Source organism: Oncorhynchus masou, chromosome 12 (genome assembly GCF_036934945.1).
Source record: "Oncorhynchus masou masou isolate Uvic2021 chromosome 12, UVic_Omas_1.1, whole genome shotgun sequence".
In the NCBI taxonomy this organism is placed as follows: Eukaryota; Metazoa; Chordata; class Actinopteri; order Salmoniformes; family Salmonidae; genus Oncorhynchus; species Oncorhynchus masou.
This window is the reverse complement of record NC_088223.1, coordinates 36,397,940-36,425,247: the sequence shown is the minus strand read 5'-3', so window position 1 is coordinate 36,425,247 and position 27,308 is coordinate 36,397,940. Positions and strand designations below refer to the sequence as shown.

Below are 27,308 nucleotides of genomic sequence, written 5' to 3'. Positions count from 1 at the left end.
TGTACACTCACTACTTTACATTGTAGCAAAGTGTCATTTCTTCAGTGTTGTCACATGAAAATATATTCTCAAATATTTACAAAAATGTGAGGGGTGTACTCACTTTTGTGATATACTGTATATAAGGCATTTCTGTTTTTGATTTTTTTTATACATTTGCAAAAAAGTCTAAACTTTTTTTCGCTTTGAGTATTTTGATGAGGATTTTTTATTTATTTAATCAATTTTCGATGAAGGCAACATGTAACAAAATGTGGAAAAAGTCAAGGGGTCTGAATACTTTCCGAACACACATATTTGCTGTCCATTTCTTAAATTGAACTAGGCAGTTAAGAACAAATTCTTATTTACAATGACAGCCTAGGAACAGTAGGTGAACTGCCTTGTTCAGGGGCAGAACAACATATTTTTACCTTGCCAGCTCAGGGATTTGATCTCGCAATCTTTACAGTTATGAGCCCAACGTTCTAACCACTAGGCTACTTGCCACCCCAACTTGCCCTGGAATATTGTTGATTGCATAATTTCAGTCAAATCAAATTAAAACCATACTGTTTAATCAATAACACATATGCTATGACAAACTATATATATATATAGCCTAGTCAATGACAAATACCAAAGAAAAGGCTTACGTTGGTCAATTGTAGGCCTCCTATATCGGTAACTGAATGCACTCAACCCTGTAGGGACATACACTATCTAGTAGTGTTGCAATGACTAACACGTCCAAATTAGTTAGAATATCTCAACCCCCAGCTCCAGGCCCAATCAAAATGTATACCATTTATCCTTCCTTTAGTTTCAACCTCCGCTGCTTGGTTCCACCCATATTTTACTGACGCTTGGGCTGTCTAAATTCTCATTGGCTCAACAACGTTATTTTCAGGTCAGTTGATCAGGATACCCCAGACGGAAACATCGGTAATTGACAGACCAACGTCAAAATGAGGGGGTTTATGCTTATGTTCATGGGAATATGCCACATTTATGAAGCATTTGCTGGTAAGTGTAAAGTTTTGTTTTGTAGATTTAGGAAGATATATTTTTTTTCTTAGCTGGACTATTTAACGTTAGTTGTTATAAGGCCAAATAGGCCTATGCATTTACTTATTATCGTCAAATTCGGCTTATCTACTTTTACAAACTTTACAAGCTTTTTCTTCCGAATCAATGATGGATAAAACAATTATAATTTAAAGATGCACAATGCATAAATCGCTAACGTTACGCCATTTCCTGGTTTCAAAAATTCGAATAGTTCACCCAATTTTAGTTCGTGGCAAAACAAACAAGTAACGTTATAGTGTATAGAATCATTGTACCATCTAAACCGCTGTGAAATATATTTTCTATAATCAAAAAGAATGTACTTTGATCTGTTTGAAACTGGTGTACAACCAAAACCGAAAGTAAATGACGCAGAAACTAATATTGAAGCCGCAAAGCATAGAAATAGCGCACATGGAACATATCTACTGTTTCTTAGGGGGTTTTCACACCAGTATTTGGTGCGATTATTTTCCGAATTCTGGTGCGTTTAACAATTTAGTTCGGTTCTTTTGGACTGTTGTGAACACTCCGCGCTCGAGTGCTCACCAAACACCGTTTCGTGGTTCGCTCCAAAAGGGTGGTGTTTGTCATTTCCCAAGTGTGTCATGGGCGTTTTATTACTAATGTGAACACCGCTCGGCAGAGGTCCGGACCAATCACAGGAAATAAACTACACATGGGCAGTTGAATGAGGATAAACGCCTCTGAAATATTTACAGACAGTTATTTAAAAGAGCAGCTAGAGAATTGTTTTACCTTTTTATTTAACTAGGCAAGTCAGTTAAGAGAGATCTTATTTACAATGACAGTTTACAGTGCAGTGGGTTGACTGCCTTGTTCAGGGGCAGAATGACCGTTTTATTTTTTACCTTGTCAGCTCTGGGATTCAAACAAACAACCTTTCGGTCACTGACCAAAGTGCTATTTTACATGTGAAAAATGAATGCCATTTTCTATAGGCCTATTGTTTACCTTTTTTTGTTGGTGACACTTTGATAGCTTAATTGTTTGGTTGTGTTTAATTCAGGTGTTTTAGTGTCATGTAATATTTATATCTAATGTTGGAACAACCAATTAGACAACTTGCTGTGTTAACTATCCCATTAAGGCCTTTGTCCTAGGCAGTAATGTAACATTTTCCATGCTCTTATGAATAAAGTTCTCAACAAATTATCAATTGGTTATCATATGAATGTATGATAATCATTGGAGTTTTTTTGGACAAAAATGTCCTCCAGGGTATATGGACGTCATTGTACAATTTCATGGTCATGGCTAGAAGGGATCCAGCTTTGATCAAATTTACATCATATTTGACATTTAGTAGCAGATGAGTATTTAGGCAGCAGGTTAATAGAACTAGGTTAAGGATAGGATAAGGGTAAGTCTTAGCTAAAATGCAAAAAAAAAAACTTTTGATATTAAATTGACTAAAGCTGGATTCCTACTAAAGCTGGATCCCTTTTTGCCTGGGCTCATTTACATAGGCCTAGACTACATGGTCACATTCAAGACAATGTCGTTTTTGTTGTCAGTAGAGTCGGCCTCGGCTACCATCGTATTAAAGAATATTCTGCTAATGTCTCCAGTAATATAAAGTGTAGTAGAATTGCAGGAAATGTTTATCAAAGGACTGAGGTAAAGACAGTTTCAAGTAGGATATTTTACAGATATTCACGCTTTCAAACCTCAATAGCTTTCAAACTACTTGAGCCACAGACTCCAAATCAGTGTCATGTTGGAAAAATTGTGCACAACATTGCACAAGTTTTATTTTCACGATTTGGACAATAATTTGCTCTCCAAAGCTAATAAACATGTGGAAATGTGAAGCAGCATTTTGTATTCCTAGTTGAGTTAGTTAGGGAGCATAAACAAAGAACAAACTTTTTACATTTGAATTTCAATAACTCCTTGGTCATGTAACCTCCTGACTTCAAACAAGGTTCAGAATGTCCACTCAGTGGCTCTGCACATTGCACACCCTTTAGATTGTCCATTATCATCTCACATGTTTTTATATGAATTTTTCAAACTTTCTCATTTCAATAGCTCCTTGGTCATGTTACCTACTGGACTCAAACAAGATATATTGTGCATGCCTAGTAATGATCACTACTTTACATGTTGCGTTTCAATGTAGTTTGTATTCTGAGTAAATGATCCCTTTGGTATTTAAGATGGTATCATTTTCTTTAAAAAAAAATAATAATAAATAATATTTAACCTTTTATTTAACTAGGCAAATCGGTTAAGAACAAATTCTTATTTTACAATGACAGCCTACCCCAGCCAAACTGTCCACTAACCCGGACGACGCTGGGCAACTAGTGCAACTATGGGACTCTTGAACACAGCCGGTTGTGATACAGCCCGGAGCCCAAGTGGTATAGTGTGTGTGTGTTATTTATGCTAAGAATCCAATTTGGTGTTTGCAAATGGCTTTGAATTACTCTACAGTACATCAAATTAATTGCAGCTTTCTAGCTTTTCAGTGGCATGTTGAAAGATTCATACAGTAGTTGAGCATCTCAACTTATTTATATTTATTTTTATTTATACTTCTCTGTACAAAATATAATTGGTTAATTGGTTTGACTTGATTTGGGGCAACGGCCATTCAGGGGAATGGATATTTACAAAATGTTCAGGTAGAAATGCATTGTGTAGATCAAATATGACTGTCAGATTGGAATAGTATAGAATTAATTAGAGGTTGATTAATTCGGGCCAATTTCAAGTTTTCATAACAATCGGTAATCTGCATTTTTGGACACCGATCATGGCCGATTACATTGCACTCCACAGGGAGACTGCGTGGCAGGCTGACTACCTGTTATGCCAGTGCAGCAAGGAGCCAAGGTAAGGTGCTAGCTAGCATTAAACCTATCTTATAAAAAAACAATCAATCTTAACATAATCACTAGTTAACTACACATGGTTGACGGTATTACTAGTTTATTTAGCTTCTCCTGCATTGCATATAATCAGTGCGATTCCTGTTAATTTATCATGGAATCATAGCCTACTTCGCCAAACAGGTTATTTAACAAGCACATTTGTGAAAAAAGCACTGTTGTTGCACCAATGTCAACCTAACCATAAACATCAACGCCTTGCTTAAAATCAATACACAAGTATATATTTTTAAACCTGCATATTTAGTTAATTTTGTCTGATAACATGAATTTCTTTTAACTTGGGAAATTGTGTCACTTCCCTTGCGTTCTGTGCAACAGTGTCAGGGTATATGCAGCAGTTTGGGCTGCCTGGCTCGTTGCGAACTGTGTGGAGACTATTTCTTCCTAACAAAGACAGCCAACTTCGCCAAACGGGATGATTTAACAAAAGCGCATTTGTGAAAAAAGCACAATCGTACATAACCATAAATGCCTTTCTTAAAATCAATACACAGAAGTATATCTATGTTTTTAAACCTGGGAACAGTGGTTTAACTGCCTGTTCAGGGACAGAACGACAGATTTGTACCTTGTCAGCTCGGGGGTTTGAACTCGCAACCTTCCGGTTACTAGTCCAACACTCTAACCACTAGGCTACCCTGCCGCCCCGTTGAAGGTAGTGCAATGTAACAGCAATATTTAGACTTATGGATGCTACCTGTTTGATAAAATACAGAACGGTTCCGTATTTCACTGAAAGAATAAATGTTTTGTTTTCGAAATGATAGTTTCCGGATTTGCCCATATTAATGACCTAAGGCTCGTATTTCAGTGTGTTTATTATAATTAAGTCTATGATTTGGTAGAAGTCTGCCTGAGCAATGGTAGGCAGCAGCAGGCTCGTAAGCATTCATTCAAACAGCACTTTACTGTGTTTGCCAGCAACTCTTTGCAATGCTTCAAGCATTGCGCTGTTTGACTTCAAGCCTATCAACTCAAGAGATTAGGCTGGCAATACTAAAGTACCTATTAGAACATCCAATAGTCCAAAGGATATTTTCCACCATAATTTGCAAATAAATTCATTAAAAATCCTACAATGTGATTTTCTGGATTTTCTTTTTTTCTCATTTTGTCTGTCATAGTTGATGTGTACCTATGATGAAAATTACAGGCCTCATCTTTTTAAGTGGGAGAATTTGCACAATTGGTGGCTGACAATTATTTTTTTTTTGCCCCACTGTGTGTGTGTGTGTGTGTGTGTGTATATATATATATTATAATATAAAAATTGGCCGATTTTAATCGGTATCATCTTTTTTTGGTTCTCCAATAATCGGTATTGGCATTGAAAAATCATAATCGGTCAACCTCAAGAATGAATAGACCACACAATCTCCCATCTTCAACATGCATTTCCAGCTACAGCCCTGTCATTAGTTGAAGAGATTCCCTAAAAACTCAGCACTTTGACACAGCTATGACTTTTTCATAGTGTAACGGATGTGAAACGCCTAGCTTAGTTAGCGGTGGTACGCGCTAAATAGCGTTTCAATCGGTGACGTCACTTGCTCTGAGACCTTCAAGTAGTAGTTCCCCTTGCTCTGCATGGCCGCGGCTTTTGTGGAGCGATGGGTAACGAGGCTTCGAGGGTGACTTGTGGATGTGTGCAGAAGGTCCCTGGTTCGCGAGGGGACGGTCTAAAGTTATACTGTTACAATAGCATGTTAGGATAATTAATATAGCAGGTTAGAACCTGATTGGCAGGGAGCTCGGCCCCAGCGATGTACTGATGACCAGCCTTTCAAAGCAATTCATGATTACAGATGTGAGTGCTACGGGACGATAGTCATTTAGGCAGGTTGGGAACAAAAGCAATGGTCAGCTTAAGACATGTTGTGATTACAGACTGGGACATGCAGAGGTTGAAAATGTCAGTGAAGACACTTGCCAGCTGGCCTGCGCATGCTCTGAGAATGTACCTTTGTATTCCGTCTGGCCTAGCGGCCTTGCAAGTGTAAACCTGTTTAAAAGTCTTACTCACATCGGCCTATAGCTTTCTCAGTAACAACACTGTGGCGCTACTGACATTCATAAAAGAGGCTAAAAGTCTATTCTGCCACCTTTGAGAAACAGAATTGACCATTTGCCTTCCTCTCTGAATATGATGTCAGCAACACCCCAGAGGACTGTGAACAATGACAGGTTTTGCACATGGACTCTGCAGTGTTATTCCTACAAGAATCAAGAAAATAGGTTCTCCATGCCTGATACACAAAATGTGTAATAACGAAAAATGTGAAACTAAAAAGTGAATATAGAGAAAATGTAAACCTCTGTCTGGTCTACATGACTTTGAAAAACAATTATCTGTTCAGAATTCAACATTAACATGTACTTTTTCCCCTTAGTGACTCACTCCCTGAAGCATTTCTACACTGCATCTTCTGAATTTCATAACTTCCCAGAGTTTATGGTTGTGGGGAAGGTGGATGATGTTCAGATGGTTCACTATGACAGCAACTTCCAGAAAGCGGTGCCCGAACAGGACTGGGTGAAGCAGACCGACGCAGAGTTCTGGGAGAAGGAGAAAGAGAATTTCTTTTATTCCCAGCAGTCATTCAAAGCTGAAATCGCTACTCTAAAGCAGCATTTTAACCAAAGTGGAGGTAAGTCCTTCATCTTTACCTCATCTGATCAGTTGTGTTTGTATAAACTCTCAAAATCCCTTATTCTAGGAGACAATAATTAATCAGGATTAGAGAAGTGATCAGTAAAGTTACAGATCTAGAATATCAGGGATGTACAGATCTGCTCCTCCTTCCTGTTTCTGTTTCCTTCACACACTTACCACACAGCATCATTAGCTGACTTCAGTATTAGAAAGCATCTAGCATGGACTCCTTTGTTTCTCAGCTTATGTTTACTGTATGTATGGTCCCACTCCCGGACACCAGCACAGCATTCATTTGAAAAACTACTGTGTGCTGCTTTAAGTGTGTGAAGGACAGATGACTATGACCAAATCACTACTGTAAAAGGAATCAAACTATAAGCATCTTTATGCATTGGTACGGTCAATCTCCAATTACCCGAATGGCAGGTTGGTGAATGTCAGATCTCTGCTTGAGATGCATGTGCTAGTTTAATTTGTCAGTCAATACCTCAGTCAGTCCTTCTAGTCTGCTCCCTGGGGCTTGCATGCTGTGTGTGTGTGTGTGTGCCCAGCTGTCCCCCACAGTAGAGCTGTAGTCTCCTCAGTCTCTCTGAGTGTCTCTCTTATCTGATGGGACAGTGAGAGAAGCAGAGGAGCAGAACATGATGATGGTGATGTTAGTGATGATGATGATGTGTTTGGCTTCTCTGCTCTGTACCAAAGCTGCATGAGCTGATCAGGCCTCTCAGGAGAACTCTCTACTAGAGGTCGACCGATTATGATTTTTCAACGCCGATACCAATACCGATTATTGGAGGACCAAAATCGCAGATACCGATTAATCGACCGATTTTTAAATATATATTTGTAATAATGACAATTACAACAATACTGAATGAAGTTATTTTAGGAATTATAGGACTATTTCCCTCTATACCATTTGTATTTCATTAACCTTTGACTATTAGATGTTCTTATAGGCACTTTAGTATTGCCAGTGTAACAGTATAGCTTCTGTCTCTCTCCTCGCTCCTCCCTGGGCTCGAACCAGCAACACAACGACAGCTGCCACCATCGAAGCAGCGTTACCCATGCAGAGCAAGGGGAACAACTACTAGAAGGCTCAGAGTGAGTGACGTTTGCAACGCTATTAGCGCGCGCTAACTAGCTAGCCATTTCACTTCGGTTACACCAGCCTCATCTCGGGAGTTGATAGGCTTGAAGTCATAAACAGTGCAATGCTTGACGCACAACGAAGAGCTGCTGGCAAAACGCACGAAAGTGTTATTTGAATGAATGTTTACACGCCTGCTTCTGCCTACCACCGCTCAGTCAGATACTTGTATGCTCAGTCAGATTATATGCAACGCAGGACACGCTAGATAATATCTAGTAATATCATCAACCAAGTGTAGTTAACTAGTGATTATGATTGATTGTTTTTATAAGATAAGTTTAATGTTAGCTAGCAACTTACCTTGGCTTCCTGCATTCGCGTAACAGGCAGTCTCCTTGTGGAGTGCAACGAGAGAGAGGCAGGTCGTTATTGCGTTGGACTAGTTAACTGTAAGGTTGCAAGATTGGATCCCCCGAGCTGTCAAGGTGAAAATCTGTCGTCCTGCCCCTGAACGAGGCAGCTAACCCACCGTTCCTAGGCCGTCATTGAAAATAAGAATGTGTTCTTAACTGACTTGCCTAGTTAAATAAAGGTGTATATAAAATAATCAGCAAATCGACAGCCAAAAATACCGATTTCCGATTATGAAAACTTGAAATCGGCCCTAATTTAATGGCCATTCCGATTTTAAATCGGTCGACCTCTACTCTCTACAGACACACACACTCACTCACCTGTCACCCTCATGATCTGGGGATCACACACAGCTCCAGTAGTCTTATGTTATTGAGAGATAATCTTCCTCATGTTAGTCTCCATCTCTCTCCTGTTGTTCCTGACTGAACAGAGGATCCTCTCTCACGTCCTCTATTTATCTCTGACATCATCACTAGAGGACAGTCTTCATTTGTCAACAGTGTTTTATTAATTTACACACCTCACTGAACTACAGTTCTACACAACATCCATTTGTTCGAATAACACTACTGTACTGAACACAATGTTTATCAACACAGTAGATAGAACCAAGCCAACATCAGCTGGTGTAGAATAGAGCCAGACTCTGAGTCTCCTCATCACCTCTCTGTCTCTGTGGTGAAGGTGTGACATCATCACACTATAGAGTCTGAGCTGATCTGTTTTATTCCTGTCTGGTTGAACAACTAATAAATGTTGATGGAGATCCCACAGGCAGACTGAACCTGGAGAACAGATTGCACAGTGTCTTTCTCTCTTTCAGGAGTCCACATTCTCCAGTACATGTATGGCTGCTCACGGGATTATGAGACTGAACAGACAGAGGGGTTTGGACAGCTGGGTTATAATGGGGAGAACTTCCTTGAGTACGACATGAAGACATTAACTTGGAAATCTCGTAAACAGCAAGCTAATTTCATGCAGGATGAGTGGAACAGTGACATCAGTAGACTGGGCTTCTGGAAGATCTACTTCTCCCAGACCTGCATTGATTGCCTGAAGAAGCAGGTGGAGAATGGGAAGACCACTCCGAAGAGGACAGGTAAACATTCAGAAATGTCACTTATTTTTTTTATGCAACACTTGACATCAATCTTTTGATTTGTGAATTAAGTCCAATACTACATAATTGTAGATGTGTCGCTTAGGAACATTGAGTGGTTATGGAACAACAGTGAAATATGTCTGGTTAATGATCCAGAATGCACCATATTGTTGTGACATTCATCTATACCACCAACATCCTTTATCTTTACTGATTCTGTGTTATCTACAGAAATCAACATTTATGGTATCATTTGGATAAATGTAGATGCTTTTAGTCTGCGCTCATTTCAAAATATCACCACTGAAATGTCTGAACTCTCTCATTCCCTCCAGTCCCTCCCTCAGTGTCTCTGCTCCAGAAGACCCCCTCCTCTCCAGTGACCTGCCACGCTACAGGTTTCTACCCCAGTGGAGTCATGGTGTTCTGGCAGAAAGACGGACAAGATCACCATGAAGATGTGGAGCATGGAGAGATTCTCTTCAACGATGATGAAACCTTCCAGAAAAGCATCCACCTCACAGTGACGCCTGAGGAGTGGAAGAACAACAAGTATCAGTGTGTGGTTCAGGTCACTGGTATCAAGGAGGACTTCATCAAGGTTCTGACTGAGTCTGAGATTCAGACCAACTGGGGTAAGAGGGAAAAAGATTCAAATATACACTATACATAACCCTCCTACTGAATGTGCCCACTAATCCTAATTTCTAAATTCACTCATCTGCTCAGTAGCACTAGTTTTCTGATTGCATGTTCTAATTCACCTCTTGAGTTATTTATATTTTTTACATGAATATGAATGCTGCTTGGATTTCATTTGAGATGGAAATGTGTTATCTATCTCTACAGTCTGAATGCTCTGTTCTGATGATTACAGATGACCCAAGATCCAACATTGGAGTGGTGGTGACTCTCCTCCTGGTTGTTGTTGTTGTTGTTGTTGGGGTCGTCATTTGGAAGAAGAAGAGTAAGAAAGGTGTGAGGAGAGAAATACCTTTCAATTTTCATATCATCTTAAATATTAAAAGCAATAGTATAGTAGTGATGGTCGAAGTACATTATTTTTGATTTTAATCTGTTTCATATCAATCTTGTCACGTACTGTAGGCTTTATGTCAAGTCTGCAGAAGAAATACAGGATTCAGGATACTGTCAAATATGTTCTCTTGTTGTATTCCAATGAAGCAAGTTATCAGAGTCAATAATAACATCATGTTTATCTCTGTTTCAGGGTTTGTTCCAGCCAGCAGTAAGTGTCTCAGTTCATATTGTTCACTATTCTGAAAATATCACATTTTTGTTTTGTGTTTGACTGTATCCATTTTAGAATGTGGTTGTCTCTTTTCCATGTAGATTGTGATGCTGGTTCAAACTTAATGTGAATTGATGTATCTGCTTAATTAATATGGAAGGTTTTATTTACTGTGAACCATGCATTAGGAACTTGGTAATTGACCTGGACTCATTATCTTGCAATCAGTCTCTTTCTAACATTGATGTTTTATTTCTGTTTTAGCTTCTGACTCTGACAACTCTGGGAAAGTTCTCCTGTAGGCTTGATAAACCTCTGCACTTCTGTAACATCAGAGTAAGTCACTTAAGGTGTCCTTATATTAATGACTAACTAGAGATCCAACCACTACCACACTGGAACATACTGCTACTGTTTGGAATGTGTTTGTGTGTGTAACCTCTCTCTTCTCATGTGTGTTAGGAGCTGAAGAGGACAGCAACGGAAATAACAAACTTCCCAAAAACGTAACACATCTGTATACTTACACACACACGTCAGTCTGTCGTGGAAATTTCCTCTATTTACCAAATCATGGGAGAAAACCACACACACAAGTCAGTTAGTTATCAAAGTCCATCTTTAATTATATGAGCTCTATAGCATTTTCTGTGACTCTCAACAGTTCAGTATCTCTACTCAAAAGTTGAGAGCCCACAAAATGGAAAATGGGATCCTTTATAGCGAAGATCCACCCCCTCCTTGGCGACAAGACAAAACACAGGTCTTAGGAACTTACACAAAGAAAGACTTTACTTCAGAGAAGAGTATCCCCAAAGAAGAGAGTTGGCTATAAATTATCGTTCAGTTTGGTCTCCTAAACAAAGCTCTTATCTCGTCCTTGGTACAAAATGGTACCAAGACATTACCCCCACCCTATGATATATATCAAATTGTCATTTAGATAGAACCAATTCTAAATACAACCAATCCTGGACAAACTCACAGAGGCACACAGACATTGTGGAGCAAAAGATATGTTTACACATGATGACACTTTGACCTCTCCCCTCTCTGCGGCCCATGCAACTTAGTCTTGACATAGAACAGATAACTGCAACCTCGCCACAGAATTTTACAAAAATACCATTCTTGATGAGAAGTAACTTACAAACATATGATGAATATAAAACATCTTACATATGTTAAAAACAAATTCTGATTATTCCACAACATTCCCCTCTCAAGGGACTCAGTCCCTTCTGAAAAATCAGAATATTAATTACATACACAATATTTAAAAATTCAAATCCCCTCAAATTCAAATACCTTAGCTTATATGTAAGCTTTCTCCCTTCTGGAACTAAGTTTACAACCTTTATTCTACAAGACAAACTTTCACATGTTTAATAACACAGAATAATCCATTTGAGGAAAATAAAAACATAACATATAAATGCTCTTTAAGTTACATGAGAACCAGTGTTTCAACACAGGCCTCCTCACAACAAATAGGACAGACATCCCTCTAAGTCCTCATGCTCAGAAATATACTCAGGAATAGAGAATAGGGCAGTGAAATTATTCATATTCCAAATCCTAAGTAACAACCCAACTATTTATCAAACCAATATTTTAGAATAGCATTCCTCAGTGATTCAAATGTGTCTTATCACTCAACAGTAAAAACCTCAATTTAACACACATCAATATTAGCAGATTTACATACAGTATAATTATCCCATAATTCTACTATTAACTTTTTAAATCATGATTATAATACAGATCAGTATCTCAATGCATTCTTAATCTAAATTACTACAATTTACATGGTGTAGACCTCTTCAATCAACCTGATACCACAAAAGTATAAACAATTTTAATGGCACAGTTGACCAAACCCCCCTTACACAGGCACGGCATCTTCTGGCATCTTCGTTTATCTTCAGATAGCTTTACAGTTCAAAGTGGATGGCCCATGATAATGTCCCAATTTCAATGTCTCATCTTGTCCATTCGTCAACCAATATACCAGCATCGTAATAAAATGTTAGAACAGATCTTCCTCCATGATCACTCCAAGTGGACTCATCACAGTATGAGAGAACCATGAAAGAAAAGCAGTTGATAGCTTAGATCTGATACTGTGCACCAATTTCTGGCTTGGTTCTTTTCTCTCGGTAGAAATGGTTTGGAAAGCCTCCTTCAACGCCTTTGTCACCCTTCTTCAGCCAGTTAGAGGGGGTTTTGAGGTACACACACTATTCGGTCCAAATTATCTCTCCCATGCATTAAGATACCGTCTGACGTCACTTTTCATGATAACCTCGAAAGAACAGATCAGAACAACAGTTTAGTTCAGTTCATTAAATTCATGATAAATGATTACTTTTACCAATTATTCTTAACACACATATCTAAACATATTTCACAGAGAATATTAAAACATTCTATTGAAACTATTCTTTCAAATTGGTTTATACTCCCCATCTCACTGTCAACTCCATCGTAGAGCCAAGGATCAAGAAATTAGACCTATACCTCAGGAATAGAACAAAACAAACACAACAATACAATACACTCCTTCACTTATCACTTAAGTTGTATAACTTCAATTCAAACCCTCAAAAAACTAAATCCTCCCCCATGTTTTACACACATCTCTCTGTATGAGAGTAATGTGAAACAAAACTGAAAACAAATGTAAAACAACATTTCAGCTCACCTAATCAAATTAAAATCACTAAACTGAGAAAAAAAACTCCACAAAGAAAAATTATTTAACCCCTATGGTCATAGGAAAATAGACTTAAAGCAGCATACCTTTAGTTAAAAGCAATGCCCTTCATTCACAGTGGTCCAAATTACAAATATGGCTAAAGAACATATTTACCAATTACACAAATTATTTTGAAAGCAGTATTACAAATGACCATACATTTATTATCCAAATGGCTTTTAATGCGGGTGATCAAACCACAACGGAAAGTCATCAGAAGGTCATACAAAACCCCTCAAAGCAGTGTTTTTCCACTATATTATAAAACAATTTGCAAACAATAATCAACTAGTTCCAACATTTTTGTATTTCCATGTTCCCAGAACCTTCCTTTATCAAAAGAATTTGCGTGTGTAATGAAAACTCAGAAAATAAAACTCATTAAAATCCCATGTGGAGAGTGCCCCTTGAAAATACCTTTAATACCCTTGCACTGAAACAAAAAAACTTCCTCCAGGCCCCCTCCAATGTGGTAGTTTATGACCTCATTTTCACTCACTCTCCCCAAGAGTATAGTCCCTGGAAACATTCCAGAGAGAGACAGTGAAATATCAATTTTCCCGGAGAAAACACAAAAACACTTAGTATTCATTACACTACATTGATTCAGAAACTCAAACGTGAACTATAAACCAAACCTAATGATAATTCCACTGTACCTCATCATTAATCATAGGTTTTAATCAAATCAATCAATGTATATGTATGATACAATGTTTAACTAAGTTAAATCAACTCCTAAAAAACTTTAATCGGCAATCTAATAATTTCAACCTGTTGATATAAATTTAGTAAAAACCAATCCTGATTTTTTTTCTTTTTTTAAACAAATCTAAAATCCTTCAAAAGTCGGTGCTGTCTCATCATCGTAAAAATAAACTTAATTATTTTTTCCCCCACTGATATCCACAAAGGTCAATACTGTCCAGCACATCCATTAATGATCTTCCTTTAGTCTGTACAGGGTCTGAAGTTCCAATGTATGCAGATGATACAGTGATAAATTCTTGCAAATAACAAACTACACAAGAACTCACTACTATAATGATTCAGATGACAAAATTGCCCAGAGACTCATGTTTACATCTCAATAAAATAAAACACAGACTGCATGTTCCTCAAAAACAACCACTTATGGAAAAAGCTCCTGGTGGTATCTGATTTTAAGTGCCAAGGCATCATACTTGATTCCAACCTCTCTTTTAAAAAGCAAATAATAAAGGAACTCAAATACCAATATTCAACCTAGCTAATTTCCCAAAACATATGAAATTGCTTTGACTATTGCGGTAACAACACCATAATTAAAATCTATGATACTCCCCCACTTAACATACTAGTTTAGTCTTCTTCCAACGGGCTCTCACACTACTCAATCCAGGAATCACCTTTAATGACCTGACATTGTTCCACATAATGGAAACATACTATAATGTTAGACTACATGAACTTTCCTGCTCAAATTAACTGGTGTTACTTAAACAGTCAAACCAAGAATCAATAACCATCAGACTCTATTATCACGATGTTTCATGATTCAGACATCCAGTCTCCCTTTCCTCATAGCCTAATACAGTCCAAATAAACGCCACAAATCTATGACGCCCACCTAGTGAATCAGCTGCTAGAAATACAGAAAAAAATGTACCTGAACAACGGTCAAAACAATTAGAGTAAGGTTATTGTATATTCAAACTAATAACACAAATGTAAGTTATTCTACAACAATCTACCTGCCTCCAGCAACTTTCCCTGACAATTAGTAGCCAACATAGCAACTAACTCTCTTCTATACTTTCATCTCAACTTTCCTATTTCTTTTTCTCATTGGGCAAAAATATATAACCCCTCTCATTTCAACGTTTTTCCCTACCTCTATGTAAGATTAAAAACCCCAACTTTATAACTTCCTCTTCTCTTTGCTCTTCACACTTATGAAATGTATCCTATTTCTTTAAAAATAACACACGCAGCGCCAAAATTATAACATGTGTCAGTCAATCTATAAGAATGAAAAACATTTTGCCATTCTCTCCCCGCTATTATTTAGAATTTCTTTAACTTAGGTAACTGTCTTCTCTATTGATACAGTAATTTAAATACGACCCCATTCTCAATACATTATTCCAGCAGATAATTTAGTGAACAGACATCGTCTTGCATCAGAATTCGCTTCGTTATTATTTTAAGTTGAATTAGTCTATCAATTTAACCTAAACAATCTATTGAAAACGTTCAATTTATCTCTTATACAAACACTAGCGACCATAACTTTCCAGGCAAAACATTCAAATAGATTATTTATAATCAAAAACTGGGAACGGAACTCGGGCCTCCCGCGTGGCAGGTGAGAATTCTACCACTGAACCACCAATGCTATTGTGAAAAACTAAGATTCTCCGCATATAAACCCAATTTTTAAGTAAAATCAAAACACATCACTATCGTTTTTACTAGGCAAGTCAGTTAAGAACAAATTCTTATTTTCAATGACGGCCTAGGAACAGTGGGTTAACTGCCTGTTCAGGGGCAGAACGACAGATTTTGTACCTTGTCAGCTCGGGGATTTGAACAAGTCCAATGCTCTAACCACTAGGCTACAGAAGAATAATAGCCCAATTTTAATAGTACAAACGTTACTCCGGCTATGATTCTCAAATTCCAAATGAATATATTAGCAATCAAAGAATAAAATCGACAGTTATTAATCACGCAATGATAATTAGTTTGATGGAAAACCTTAGGCTTTGTACGACATTATAAATTACATCGAGCATCCCTCGAATTCTCTTTAACTTTATGGAAAACAGTTTATTCAATAAATCCCGCAACTTCTCTCATACTGGGAAGAAAAAGTATAACATGTTCAGACCTTAAGGGCAGTTAAATTTCAAATGTTTCACCCAGATGGAGATAATCCAATATGCGTTTTATAGTTACATCGTTAGGGTAAAACAACCAAAAGTGGACACATTCTAATCAGTTTCTAGAGCTCAATTTCCCAGATTTTGTAGATTATTTTAATAGTGCTTAAAAACATCATCTTTATCAAATTATCCATTTAAGATATCAACTCAAAACCTACGTACGTCTACGAATGGGTGGTTTAAATTGTATCTAATCATTCTCAGCATTACTTTATCAAACCTCTAGTAATTGATTATACACACACATAATTCATCATAATTTCAAATAATTCACAGAATCCATATAAAATTTAAGAAATCTTAGGTACTCACACAGAACTTTCAGGATCATCCACACAGGATTGGTCATATGTTCACACAGAACTGGTCCGAAAAAACGGTTTGCCCACACAGTCAACCCTACCCCGCTCACACAGAACGGTCCGACAACTATTACCTAGTGATCCCATAACAAAATACTCACACAGAGTAAACCCAGGGCATACCTGGCTAGCACATTTAAAATAATTGGAATTCACCACATCTGAGGGTCACTTAGACAAATCACACAGACGCACAGAATGAGGTCCTTCTTCCAATAGGGCTTCACCAAGTGCCGTGTTTCACCTAGAACACACAGTCCCCCTTGGCCCCTCACCTTTTTCTTTAAAAAAAACTCAGTTCGAGATGTGGTATCCACTCGGCTCGCTTCCTCTTAGATCAAAGGTTGGTCCATCTGCTTCGTTCCTGAAGTGTGGTTCTCCCTGAGATCCCAAGTTTAGGGGATCCCTCGTGCACAAATTATTTACCTAGATCGTAGGAACGGTCACCGAGTGAAGATTCACATCCCCTCCTCGTCGCCAAATGTCGTGGAAATTTCTTCTATTTACCAAATCATGGGAGCAAACCACACACACAAGTCAATTAGTTATCAAAGTCCATCTTTAATTATATGAGCTCTATAGCATTTTCTGTGACTCTCAACAGTTCAGTATCTGTACTCAAAAGTTGAGAGCCCCCACACAATGGCAAATGGGATCCTTTATAGCAAAGATCCACCCCCTCCTAGACGACATGACAAAACACAGGTCTTAGGAACTTACACAAAGAAAGACTTTACTGCAGAGAGGAGTATCCCCAAAGAAGACAATTTATAGCCAACTCTATCGTTCAATTCCACAACAAGTCTCACACACATCTTTCTCACGCACAAGCACACACACACACTGTAAACACAGAATCCATATATAAAAAATATCTGCTGTCAGAAATATTCTTTGGTGATTTCCTTGAAACAGTTGTACTTTATTTTATTCCTTTTGCTTTTGAAAGGATGTGCTGTAATTTTGTTGTATACAATGTAATATTGCCATGGTTTGTCTTTTTAAAAGTTGTGCTATAATTTTGTTAAATTAGAAAATGAGTGTTCCACTGTGTGATAGACATATCTCAATCTTACAGGTATATTAGAATCAATGGATGTAACAATTTGAATGTATATTATTATTAAAATGAAACATCAATTTGCTAGATTTTTTTTCCGCTACCTGAAGCCACCAAAACAATCACATTTAAGAGATATTGCTGTAAACTGGGAAAACATTTTTAAATTTTGTTTGAATGTGTAGTGTAGCAGCACATGTTTTGGTGGTATAAGATACAGTAATTGTGTGATGTTATAACTTTGCTAACACTAACTTGTTTAATTGTATAACTATAATCCAGACCGGGCCTGTCCACATGTTCCATTTGTACATTTTTCTCTTTTCTCGAATGTGGCTTTATTTTTCTAGCTTTTTTTGATTTAATGATCCGTTTTTATTTATGATGGGGCATAAACACTTTTTCACTACACATTCTGTAGAACTAAGTTGGTGAATAAGTGAACATGTATTTTATTGGAAGTGTAAATGTGATCCATTTAACAGACGCATAATCAACCAGCCAAACAAGACCAATTAGAGACCAAATTCATGCATTCTGTAATAATGTTCTTACACTTCACAAAGACCACAAAATTGAAATGAAAGTGTCATACTGGGCCTTTTAATAATGTTTGCAGTAAGATATGTTCTAAACAGTAAAGGCCTTGAAGTGGAACAAAATAATTGTGTATATGGTATATGGGCTTAAGAAGAAGTTATATTTTGATGACCTGTATGAAAAATGATGGGGTGACAGGTAGCCTGGAGGTTAAGAGCGTTGGGCCAGTAACCAAAAGTTTAGTTGCTGGTTAGAATCCCACAGCCGACAAGGAGACAAAATCTGTCAACGTGCCCTGGAGCAAAGGCACAACCATAATTTCTCATGTAAATCGTTCTGGATAAAAGTCTCTATGTAAATGTTTTAATAAAATGATTCTTAGAAAGGGGGTCATCTCTACACTGTTTGAGTACCGGCACCTATTTCAGTCCAAGTCAAGCAATGGCTGTAAACAACAACGGGCATAAATAAATAGGTGCCGATACTAGTTTGGGTGCGGTACTGTTGACGTTTAGGTGTAGGAGTTGTAAAATTATTTTGTAACAATATGATAGGCTTTTGAATAAAGGTAATTCTAGACGTTTTGTTGTCCTGTAAGAAAGATGTTTGAATAAAATGCTTCTTAAAAAAGGGTGATTGTCTATTTAGTCCTGAACATGATCGTATGATAGACACTAGAATAAAAACATGTTCAGTATCTTTACTTGTATGGAGGTCCACAGCACTGCTGGTTTTCATTCTCTTCTAATCAGGGACTGATTCAGACCTGGAAAACCAGGTGAGTGAACTCTGGCCTATGAATCAATTATATTTATTGATCAACTGCCAGGGAAAACAGAGAAGCTGTAGTAGTACTTCTGCCCTCTAGGGCTAAAATGTATCATGTGGTGTTCACCAAGACCTGTTGCACAGAATCCTGCCTGGCAACAGATTATATCAATGTTGGTAGACTATTTTATGGAATGTAGTTTCTGTAAGGGATGTAATTCTCTTTTGAGAAAATTAACATAATATGTATGGAGAAATAGGCTTCTTCAGGTTTTATGGCAAATTCATTGCATTCATTTAAAACTTCCTCTGATATCACAAACATTTCGGTTGTAGAATTTAATTTGTACAGTGAACTCCTATACTGAGGTGGACATTTACAGAATTATGCCAACCAAAAGATACCTGGGCAAACACATCCGACTGGTTTGTGACATGTATTTCTATTTCAGGAAACAGTTTGTTGGAAGCAATTACGCTAGACAAAACGATAAGGACTCTGAATTTTACTTCTTCCAACTGTCGGTTATGTTATTCGACTGTTTAGTAGGCTAAAACATTTGACTAAAATGCTTCAAGTCACAAAGTTTTCAAGTGTATTTCACAAGTCTCAACAGACTTTACAGAGAAAATTCAAATCAAGGTTTGTAGTATTGTATTAAACAATCCTACAAACCTTTTCCAATGACTGGGACTGGTACATAACTGGTAGGTTATAATACTGTACATTTGAATAGGACTGGTACATAGCTGGTAGATTATCATACTGTACATTTAAATAGGACTGGTAACAGTTGCAGCAAGTTGTGACTGCATGTAAGACCTTCAGGTTAAACAATCCAGAGGATGCAGTTTGAAAACGGTCTTTATTTGGAGCAGTGCTGGGATCAGTTGATAGAGAACACAGTGTGTCTGTGTGGGTGTAGAAACTGATCTGGGATCAGAACATGCCCTTCCTATAGCGGTGGATCAGTTCGGATACGTCCTCCTTACACACCTTTATCCAGCCGTCCTCCTGCATGTGGTACACTGGACAAACACAGACACACATAAATTAATTTAAAAGGTATTGTTTACATTTTATTTTCCTATGGATTCAGCATATGACTACTTTTTAATATGGATAAATCCCTATGAGATTAGATTATAATTGCATATTTAGATCTAACCTCTTGAATGGAATTACAACAAACAAACAATATCTCAACATACAGCAAACTCAATCCTGCACCTATCTATGCTTCACATGGTCTCACATGAACTGACTTAGTCAATTCATGTCAAATGAATCGTTATAGAATGAGTATAGGTTCAGAACAAGGTCACTCACGGTTGACCACTCCTCCAGAGTAGGCGTCTCTGTGCGTGGCGTGGGTGATGCCACGGCGGCCCAGCTCGTACGCCTCCTCTACCGTCATGTCCTCGCGGTAGCCGCTGTCCATCACTCCGTACGCATAGCTGCTACCACAACCAGTAGAGAACATACGACCAGAGAGACGTGTGGCGTTATCATCCACGTAGTACAAACCAGGGCCCTGGACAGCAAGACACAAATAAATCAATACTCATCAACAGACATGTCAACTGGAGACACTCCAATGCTACTCAAACATCTTGGGTAGCATCTGGATGAAAAGGTAATCTATAAAATAAGGCTTTCAAATAAACACATGCACGCACAGGCACGCACATACCACAGGCACACACAAACACACTCCCACCCTGTACCTTGTTGTCCCAGCCAACGATCATGCTGCCCATGGAGAGGCCCATGCCTCTGTAACCCAGCATCATGTTACACAGCAGCTTGGAGGCTGCAGACACTGAGATCCTCTGCTTGTTCCTCAGTTTGTACAGCCTGAGACACAAAGAGATGGTCAGTCACTGTATGAGACAAGGCAGTCAGAGTGCTAAAACACTAGTTTACTTCCAGATACATTTTAACACCCCAGAGACATGAAGGCATTAATGTGGCTTGGAAGCATATCATTAACACCAATACAGGAGAGGGCTAGTCTAGATAAACATTATGGCCAACCCGTTAAGTAGATGGTCACTACAGAGTTACTGGTTGATATTGATATGGTTGTGCGGTGCTTACTTTATGTCCCATGCATTTGTTTTGAGTGTATGGAAATTACATTGATTGGTACATTTTCTCTTCAACCAACCCTCACTGGCCCTCCCCTTGTGCATAAGCCTAACAGAGAGGCATCAATGATTGTGATATTAACACCATGTAACCGTATAGCGGGACTCAATACAACAGAGACAAGCTCTAACAGACCTGCACTCCTTAGCCAGCAGTCTCTCCCAGTACTGGCAGTCAGCAGCACTACCAGACATGGTCCCCAGCAGGTAAGGGTTGATCTCTATCACCTTGTTAGCCTCCTTCGACGCTGCAGGGAAAGACAAATGCACGGGAAAGGGGTTAGAGAATGATTGCTTTATGTTTGGTTATAGATCTCCGAGATCCATTCTGCATCTGACGTGTCGGATGTGTCTACGACTGCTGCTGGAACACAAATCTAATGGACTCAAGTCTGATCACATCAACTTTCCAAGGTAAATCACATCAACATGGAGGATCTTACAATTACCACTTGTAGATGTTTTAGTACTCACAATACAGTAGGCAGTTATAGTAGTAACAGTAGAATGCTATTACTTGTTTCTTACTGTGTATAGGCACTGTATTCTCGGATGAACACAAGTGTATGAGAGAAACGAGAGACTAAAAACGAATCCCTATGGAATGTGATGTTTACCAATGTAGCTGCCGGCTGAGGCCCTGGAGTCCACAGCCACAATGACGCCATGGCGAAATTTGAAAGCCAGTGTAGTTGTTCCGTGGTTCAGATCAATGGACACACCACCTTCACGGCTGCATGACTTCAGGAACCCTGAAGGCTGGAGAGAAAGAGCGCAATATAGAGGGGGACTGAGAAATAGATTGATCCAATTGTTTAAAAAATGTGAGACAGCAGCTCTGGTCAACATTTTGTCAGGTGGTATACATACGTGCGCGCGTATGTATGTGCGTGCGTAAAAGTGTGCTTGAGGTGAAGTGTGAGTTTCCATTGAACCATGCTTTAGTAAGGTATAGTTCACTTCACATTGGACACATTAGATCATTTAGATCACCATATCATTGTCACAGAAGAAACAGAAACGAACTTCAGATTGAAAGACGCGTAAAATACTCACATCCACTCCAACTGGGACAGCAAATTCCTGATTCGGTCGGTCAACAAGATGCCCTACTCCTTTTCCAAGAATCTGCCCACGAAGTCCCGCGTGCGATTTATAACCACTTACCTCGAAAAGTGCCATAATGATTAAATCAAATATAAGAATGTACTGTATCTTAATAAAATGTGAAAGCGAAAATACAGCTTGACTTCGTCTGACGCGTCAAGGAAATATATTTCCGAATCCAAACGAAACCGAAAGGGTCTTTAATATACATTTTCATTCCTAATTGAAAAAGTAACCCAACTGTTGCTTATAATATGCGTACTCATTCCGAGTATTATTTGACAATAGCCTAACCACCCCTAATCATACGGATAAACAACTGTGAATAGTCTTAAGTTTTGACGTGATTTTTCACAACAATATACAAGTAAACTGATTGAAAACGTATCACACATTTGGCCAATCGCAGAGCATCATTTGTGGGTCGTCATCAGTAAATATGAAGACTTACCTGGTAGAGGTTTACCGTGCTGAAGGAATCACTCACAAAGAGTCACAGGGAGAGAACTACAATGAACAACAATATAAATACAACATGTAAAGTGCTCGTCCCATGTTTCATGAGCTGAAATTAAAGATACCAGAAATGTTCCACACGCACAAAAAAAGCTTATTATTTCTCTCAAATGTTATGCACAAATTTGTTTACATCCCTGTTAGTGAACATTTTATATTTTGTCAAGATAATCCATCCATCTGACAAGTGTGTGATATCAAGCTGATTAAACAGCATGATCATTACACAGGTAGACCTTGTGCTGAGGACAATAATAGTCCGTCTAAAATGTGCAGTTTTGTCACACAACACAATGCCACAGATGTCACTAGTTTTGAGGGAGCGTGCAATTGGCACTCTGACTGCAGGAAGGTCCACCTGAGCTGTTTCCCACCCATGGCTGCGCCCCTGCTCAGTCATGTGAAATCTATAGATTAGGGCCTAATGCATGTATTTCAATTGACTGATTTCCTTATATGAACTGTAACTCAGCAAAATAATTAAAATTGTTGCATGTTGCGTTTATATTTTTGTTCCGTATAAATGTTATGCTGTATTACATTTGAAATATCTAAATCCCCTGGATTGTAGTAGCAGGCATTTCTTCATTGGTGCACCATGGAAATATATATATATTTTTAACATTAATATTCTGTGAGCTGAAACTGCTATAAGGAAAGTGGAAAGCTAAAAGTGAGGAGGGAAAACTCAAACACGTATTCATGAAACATAATGTAGACTTTTTATTCAATCAATCACTTTCCAATATTTCACCCAGTGCCTATAGACACAGCTATAGCCTAGACCTGCTATACCTGTTCAAAATGTATTGGTGACCACAGTTCATTGAACTAAGATCTTTATGTGACAATGTTTTTTTATGGCTTTGCATTGTAGTGTCACCTACCAGTCACATCTTGTCATTATTAGGTGTATTGTATTCACTGATTTTATGTCTGAATATTGTGATAAGCCTCTGTGTGGCTGTAACTTTGTCGTTTCTAAGTGGTCAGGTTCAGGCGGTATCCATCCGCTGGACTGTCTCCTGCACTACCTCCAGCTCCAGAGGGACTATTTTCTCTGTCAAAATAGATGTTGTACCTGGGCGATACTTGTATCTTCTCTGCCTGAGTAAGAGAAAGAGAGATAGAGAGAAGATAAGATAGTAATTAATCACTGTTCTGTCAACAACAACAAAAAATTCTCAAATATGCTGTTTAGAATAATAGTTGAAGCAGAGTCTGAGGATGGTGACACCATTTACCTCTTGTCTTTGTACTCTGACTCCTGGTACGGCCTGATGTAGTCCACCCCCTGTTTAGTGATGACACAGATATCTATGTTGTTGCCTGAGCCCAGGTCACTCATGATGCCAGAGTGGATGGCATCCCGGACCAACTCCTTAGCCTCTTCTAACTAGAAGGGCATAGGGATGAGGAGTGAGTGAAGGGATTGGAATGGGGGAGATAGGTCTGTAATACATCCAGCTTAATGTAAACAAACCTGATGCCTTCTTTATGGTGAGTCCAATAACTTAACTCTTGAGACTTGAAGTCTATCGATGTGATGGCATATGAACTACATGTATGACAACCCCTAGCCCGCCTAAGGAAAAGTCACTCACCTCCATATTAGGTTTGAATCTATCCTCCAGAATCCCCAGAGCGGCCAAGTCACCAGACCCTACACAAAACACAAATAGGAATCAATTAAATGTCATTATTTATAGATGATTCATGACTAGTCGATTAATCAACTAATAATGGCCCACACAATAACAGTATATGGATGTATGCTTATGTATGCTTGACACAGTAGCACTCCCTCACCCATTGCAAGGTATGGCACATTGTCTACGCTCCCATAGGGCCCCACTGTGTAGAGGTGATTACCGGTGCAGTCCACCCCTCCGAGGATTAGACTGGCCCCTATCTGGCCCCGGTACCTAAACATACACATATGAGATACATTATGAACAAACAAGAATGACTATTTTGAATCAAACCAATCTGACATGTAAGGCGGTTACATTGGAGCGGCTATAGTGGTGGATGAGGCGAGTTATTTCAACAGAATGTGATGTTTAAAGGGGCCATCTGCATTTGCTACATCCATTTTTGGACTTTTACATCAATGATATGTACCTGTTGATTCTTGAAGAACATCACTTATAAATGCCTCATGAGCTTAGTTAAACTGTCGTACCCGTATCAGAACCCAAAATAGAATACTTTTTTACTCCAATGTTTATAAACAATGTAATTCTAAATAAGCAATGTATAGCCTCAAAACATGGGCCTAAATTCCACTAGTTCAGCTTTAACCCGCAATAACCGACAACTGCATAGCATATCATTGTTTTTGTTTAGGCGATGTCAGAGGTGTAACTGCATTGGAGCTGTCAAACCCAGAAGCGGCGCCGGGTGTTATACTGTACATATCAGACATTGCCATAGGATGTATTGGTAGAAATACCATGCAGTCGTGTTCGATCACTGGAATGTGTGATGTAATCTATTCTACACCTTGATTAGGCTGATAAAAATCCTTATTATTTTGTTTTTTGATTTTCAATTTGACCACACGAGCAGTTGCTCACCGATTTGACAGCTCCAACGCAGTTACACTTCTGACATCGCCTGAATAAAAACAATTATAAACTGGGTGGTTCGAGCCCTGAATGTCGATTGGCTGACAGCCGTGGTATATCGTATACCACGGGTATGACAAAACATTTTTTTTTACAGCTCTAATCATGTTGGTAACCAGTTTATAATAGCAATAAGGCACCTTGGAGGTTGGTGGTATATGGCCAATATACTGTACCACGGCTAAGGGCTGTATCCAGGCACTCCATGTTGTGTCGTACATAAGAACTTAAGAACAGCCCTTAGCCGGGGTATATTGGCCATATAACACACCCCCTCCCCGGGACTTATTCCTTAATTATATGCTATGTGATTGTTGGTTATCGTGGGTTAATGCTGATTGAATCTAGGACATGGTAGTAAAAATATATATAATTTTGATCTCATGGATGGTCAGTCCTAACATCCATAGCTCTGTCGATGAATTTGAGAGTGGTAACATTTCTCCAGCCCCATCCCCTAACTGTTTACCAAATCAGTGGCTGGGTGCCCGCTTTTTCGTATTTTGAACTGCAGATTGCAGTTGTTCTAATGCAGTGGTTCTTAACTCCGTTTCTTGAGTACCCCCAACAGTACACATTTCTGTTGTGGCTCCGGACAAACACACCTGATTCTACTAATCATCAACCCCTTGACAAGGTGTGAATGAGGTGTGTTTGTCTGGGGCTTCAACAAAAATGTGTACTGTTGGGGTTACACTAGAACTGGAGTTGGGAACCACTGTTGTAATGGAGAGTGTTAAAGATACACACACACACACACACACACACACACACACACACACACACACACACACACACCTGAATAGCATGTCCTGTAATATGTTTACTGCCATCACGACACGTGGGTTCCTGCCACTGTTCATAGAAAAGATGGTGAGGTTGGAGGAGAGCAGGTCGGTGGTCTTCTCTGTATCCGCTGCAGTTCCTGCACCACAGCAGCTGAGAGAGGGAGTAGACAGGAGAGGTCAGGAGAACAAGGGATGTGTGGGCATGGATATCTCTACTCTTGGATATCTCTACTCACTACTCTCTTCCACACATGACAATCAATTCCATTGTAAACATGTCACACACGGACTATCCCTTAAACTGGTGTAGGTCTACTCACTACATATTGGGGGAGATGTAGTGGATCTTGGCACACATCTTATCAGCCACCACTTCACCTGAGGTGGCCCGCGTGTCTGCTCCCAGAACCACTCCATCCTGCACAAACAAGGACACAAAGAAAACTCCATTTTTACTATCAGTACACACAATTCATTTCCATCATTATTGTATTTTTTTTTTAAAGCCACATAAAGACAGGCAAGGATCATAATAATATATCACTATATAAAATGTACTGACATACTCCCACTATATGGAGTCTTCCACTTATTAGAGACGCCTGCCCTTTATCAGCGGACATCGCTCTCACCTTGCACACTACTCCAGCTATGGTGGTCCCTGTCTTCATAGGCTTAGGTGCCTTGGTATGTCCTCCCTCAAGCAGACCCTCCAGAGCAACATTTCTATTTGATAAAGATATAGACTAATCAAAAACACTTTAACACAATACCAATAGTGTACCACAAATTCTTACTAATGATGACCAGATCAATACATTTACAATCAGCTGATTAACACATTGAAGTATGACTTTCATTAAAAGAAAATGCAGAGAGAATCCAATTCAACCTTTACAATTATGTAGACTTGCTGGTCTTTTTAGAAAGAATATTTACACGATTATACAAGATACGTTACTTTCACTTTTGATATAGGCTTGGTATGAGAAGAGAGAAATAATTACGAAGTTCACTATTTACCCCAAAAAATACGAAATGCTATTATCCTTAAAGATAAAACGGGAAATCATACCTGGAGACGTTCTCAAAATTAAATCCCGAGGCAGGTGTTTCGACAACATTTGATAGCGCCATACCTGAAGAACTTTATTTTGCACTCAGTGCTTAGATATTGACTTCACTACAATCGCGCATTTCA

The 27,308-nt window shown here is 38.7% G+C and overlaps 3 protein-coding genes across 3 annotated transcripts; 1 reads left to right on the top strand and 2 right to left on the bottom strand.

The window, feature by feature from the left end:
- The first annotated feature begins 872 nt into the window (after window positions 1–872).
- On the top strand, window positions 873–18,726 carry LOC135549970 (BOLA class I histocompatibility antigen, alpha chain BL3-7-like). The gene is made up of 8 exons (XM_064980383.1): window positions 873–1,005; window positions 6,365–6,622; window positions 8,967–9,245; window positions 9,584–9,883; window positions 10,126–10,224; window positions 10,480–10,497; window positions 10,765–10,836; window positions 10,963–18,726. The coding sequence occupies exons 1-7, from the start codon at window positions 948–950 to the stop codon at window positions 10,800–10,802; spliced, it is 1,050 nt and encodes a 349-aa protein (XP_064836455.1). The 5' UTR covers window positions 873–947; the 3' UTR covers window positions 10,803–10,836; window positions 10,963–18,726.
- A 1,036-nt stretch (window positions 18,727–19,762) lies between these two features.
- LOC135549972 (proteasome subunit beta type-8-like) lies at window positions 19,763–22,527 on the bottom strand. Its single transcript, XM_064980385.1, has 6 exons — window positions 22,123–22,527; window positions 21,684–21,825; window positions 21,203–21,314; window positions 20,644–20,773; window positions 20,246–20,450; window positions 19,763–19,944 (listed from the first exon to the last, which is right to left on the bottom strand). Exons 1-6 carry the CDS (start codon window positions 22,246–22,248, stop codon window positions 19,856–19,858), a joined length of 804 nt encoding a protein of 267 aa, XP_064836457.1. The 5' UTR covers window positions 22,249–22,527; the 3' UTR covers window positions 19,763–19,855.
- An 861-nt stretch (window positions 22,528–23,388) lies between these two features.
- LOC135549971 (proteasome subunit beta type-7-like) lies at window positions 23,389–27,302 on the bottom strand. The gene is made up of 8 exons (XM_064980384.1): window positions 27,183–27,302; window positions 26,740–26,833; window positions 26,428–26,525; window positions 26,118–26,258; window positions 24,499–24,614; window positions 24,294–24,352; window positions 23,934–24,085; window positions 23,389–23,796 (listed from the first exon to the last, which is right to left on the bottom strand). The coding sequence occupies exons 1-8, from the start codon at window positions 27,242–27,244 to the stop codon at window positions 23,685–23,687; spliced, it is 834 nt and encodes a 277-aa protein (XP_064836456.1). The 5' UTR covers window positions 27,245–27,302; the 3' UTR covers window positions 23,389–23,684.
- Between the last annotated feature and the right edge of the window lie 6 nt (window positions 27,303–27,308).

Excerpts from the sequence above, each read along its gene's own strand:
- LOC135549972 (XM_064980385.1), bottom strand. The coding sequence starts at position 22,248 with ATGGCACTTTTCGAGGTAAGTGGTTATAAATCGCACGCGGGACTTCGT. Across the intron at positions 21,315-21,683 it reads CTCAGCCGGCAGCTACATTG|CGTCGAAGGAGGCTAACAAG; the intron begins GTAAACATCACA and ends CTTTCCCTGCAG. Across the intron at positions 20,451-20,643 it reads TCGTTGGCTGGGACAACAAG|GGCCCTGGTTTGTACTACGT; the intron begins GTACAGGGTGGG and ends CTTGCTGTCCAG.
- LOC135549971 (XM_064980384.1), bottom strand. The coding sequence starts at position 27,244 with ATGGCGCTATCAAATGTTGTCGAAACACCTGCCTCGGGATTTAATTTT. Across the intron at positions 26,834-27,182 it reads AATTTTGAGAACGTCTCCAG|AAATGTTGCTCTGGAGGGTC; the intron begins GTATGATTTCCC and ends TTTATCAAATAG. Across the intron at positions 23,797-23,933 it reads TCAGAGTACAAAGACAAGAG|GCAGAGAAGATACAAGTATC; the intron begins GTAAATGGTGTC and ends TCTCTTACTCAG.
- LOC135549970 (XM_064980383.1), top strand. The coding sequence starts at position 948 with ATGAGGGGGTTTATGCTTATGTTCATGGGAATATGCCACATTTATGAA. Across the intron at positions 1,006-6,364 it reads CATTTATGAAGCATTTGCTG|TGACTCACTCCCTGAAGCAT; the intron begins GTAAGTGTAAAG and ends TTTTCCCCTTAG. Across the intron at positions 9,246-9,583 it reads GACCACTCCGAAGAGGACAG|TCCCTCCCTCAGTGTCTCTG; the intron begins GTAAACATTCAG and ends CATTCCCTCCAG.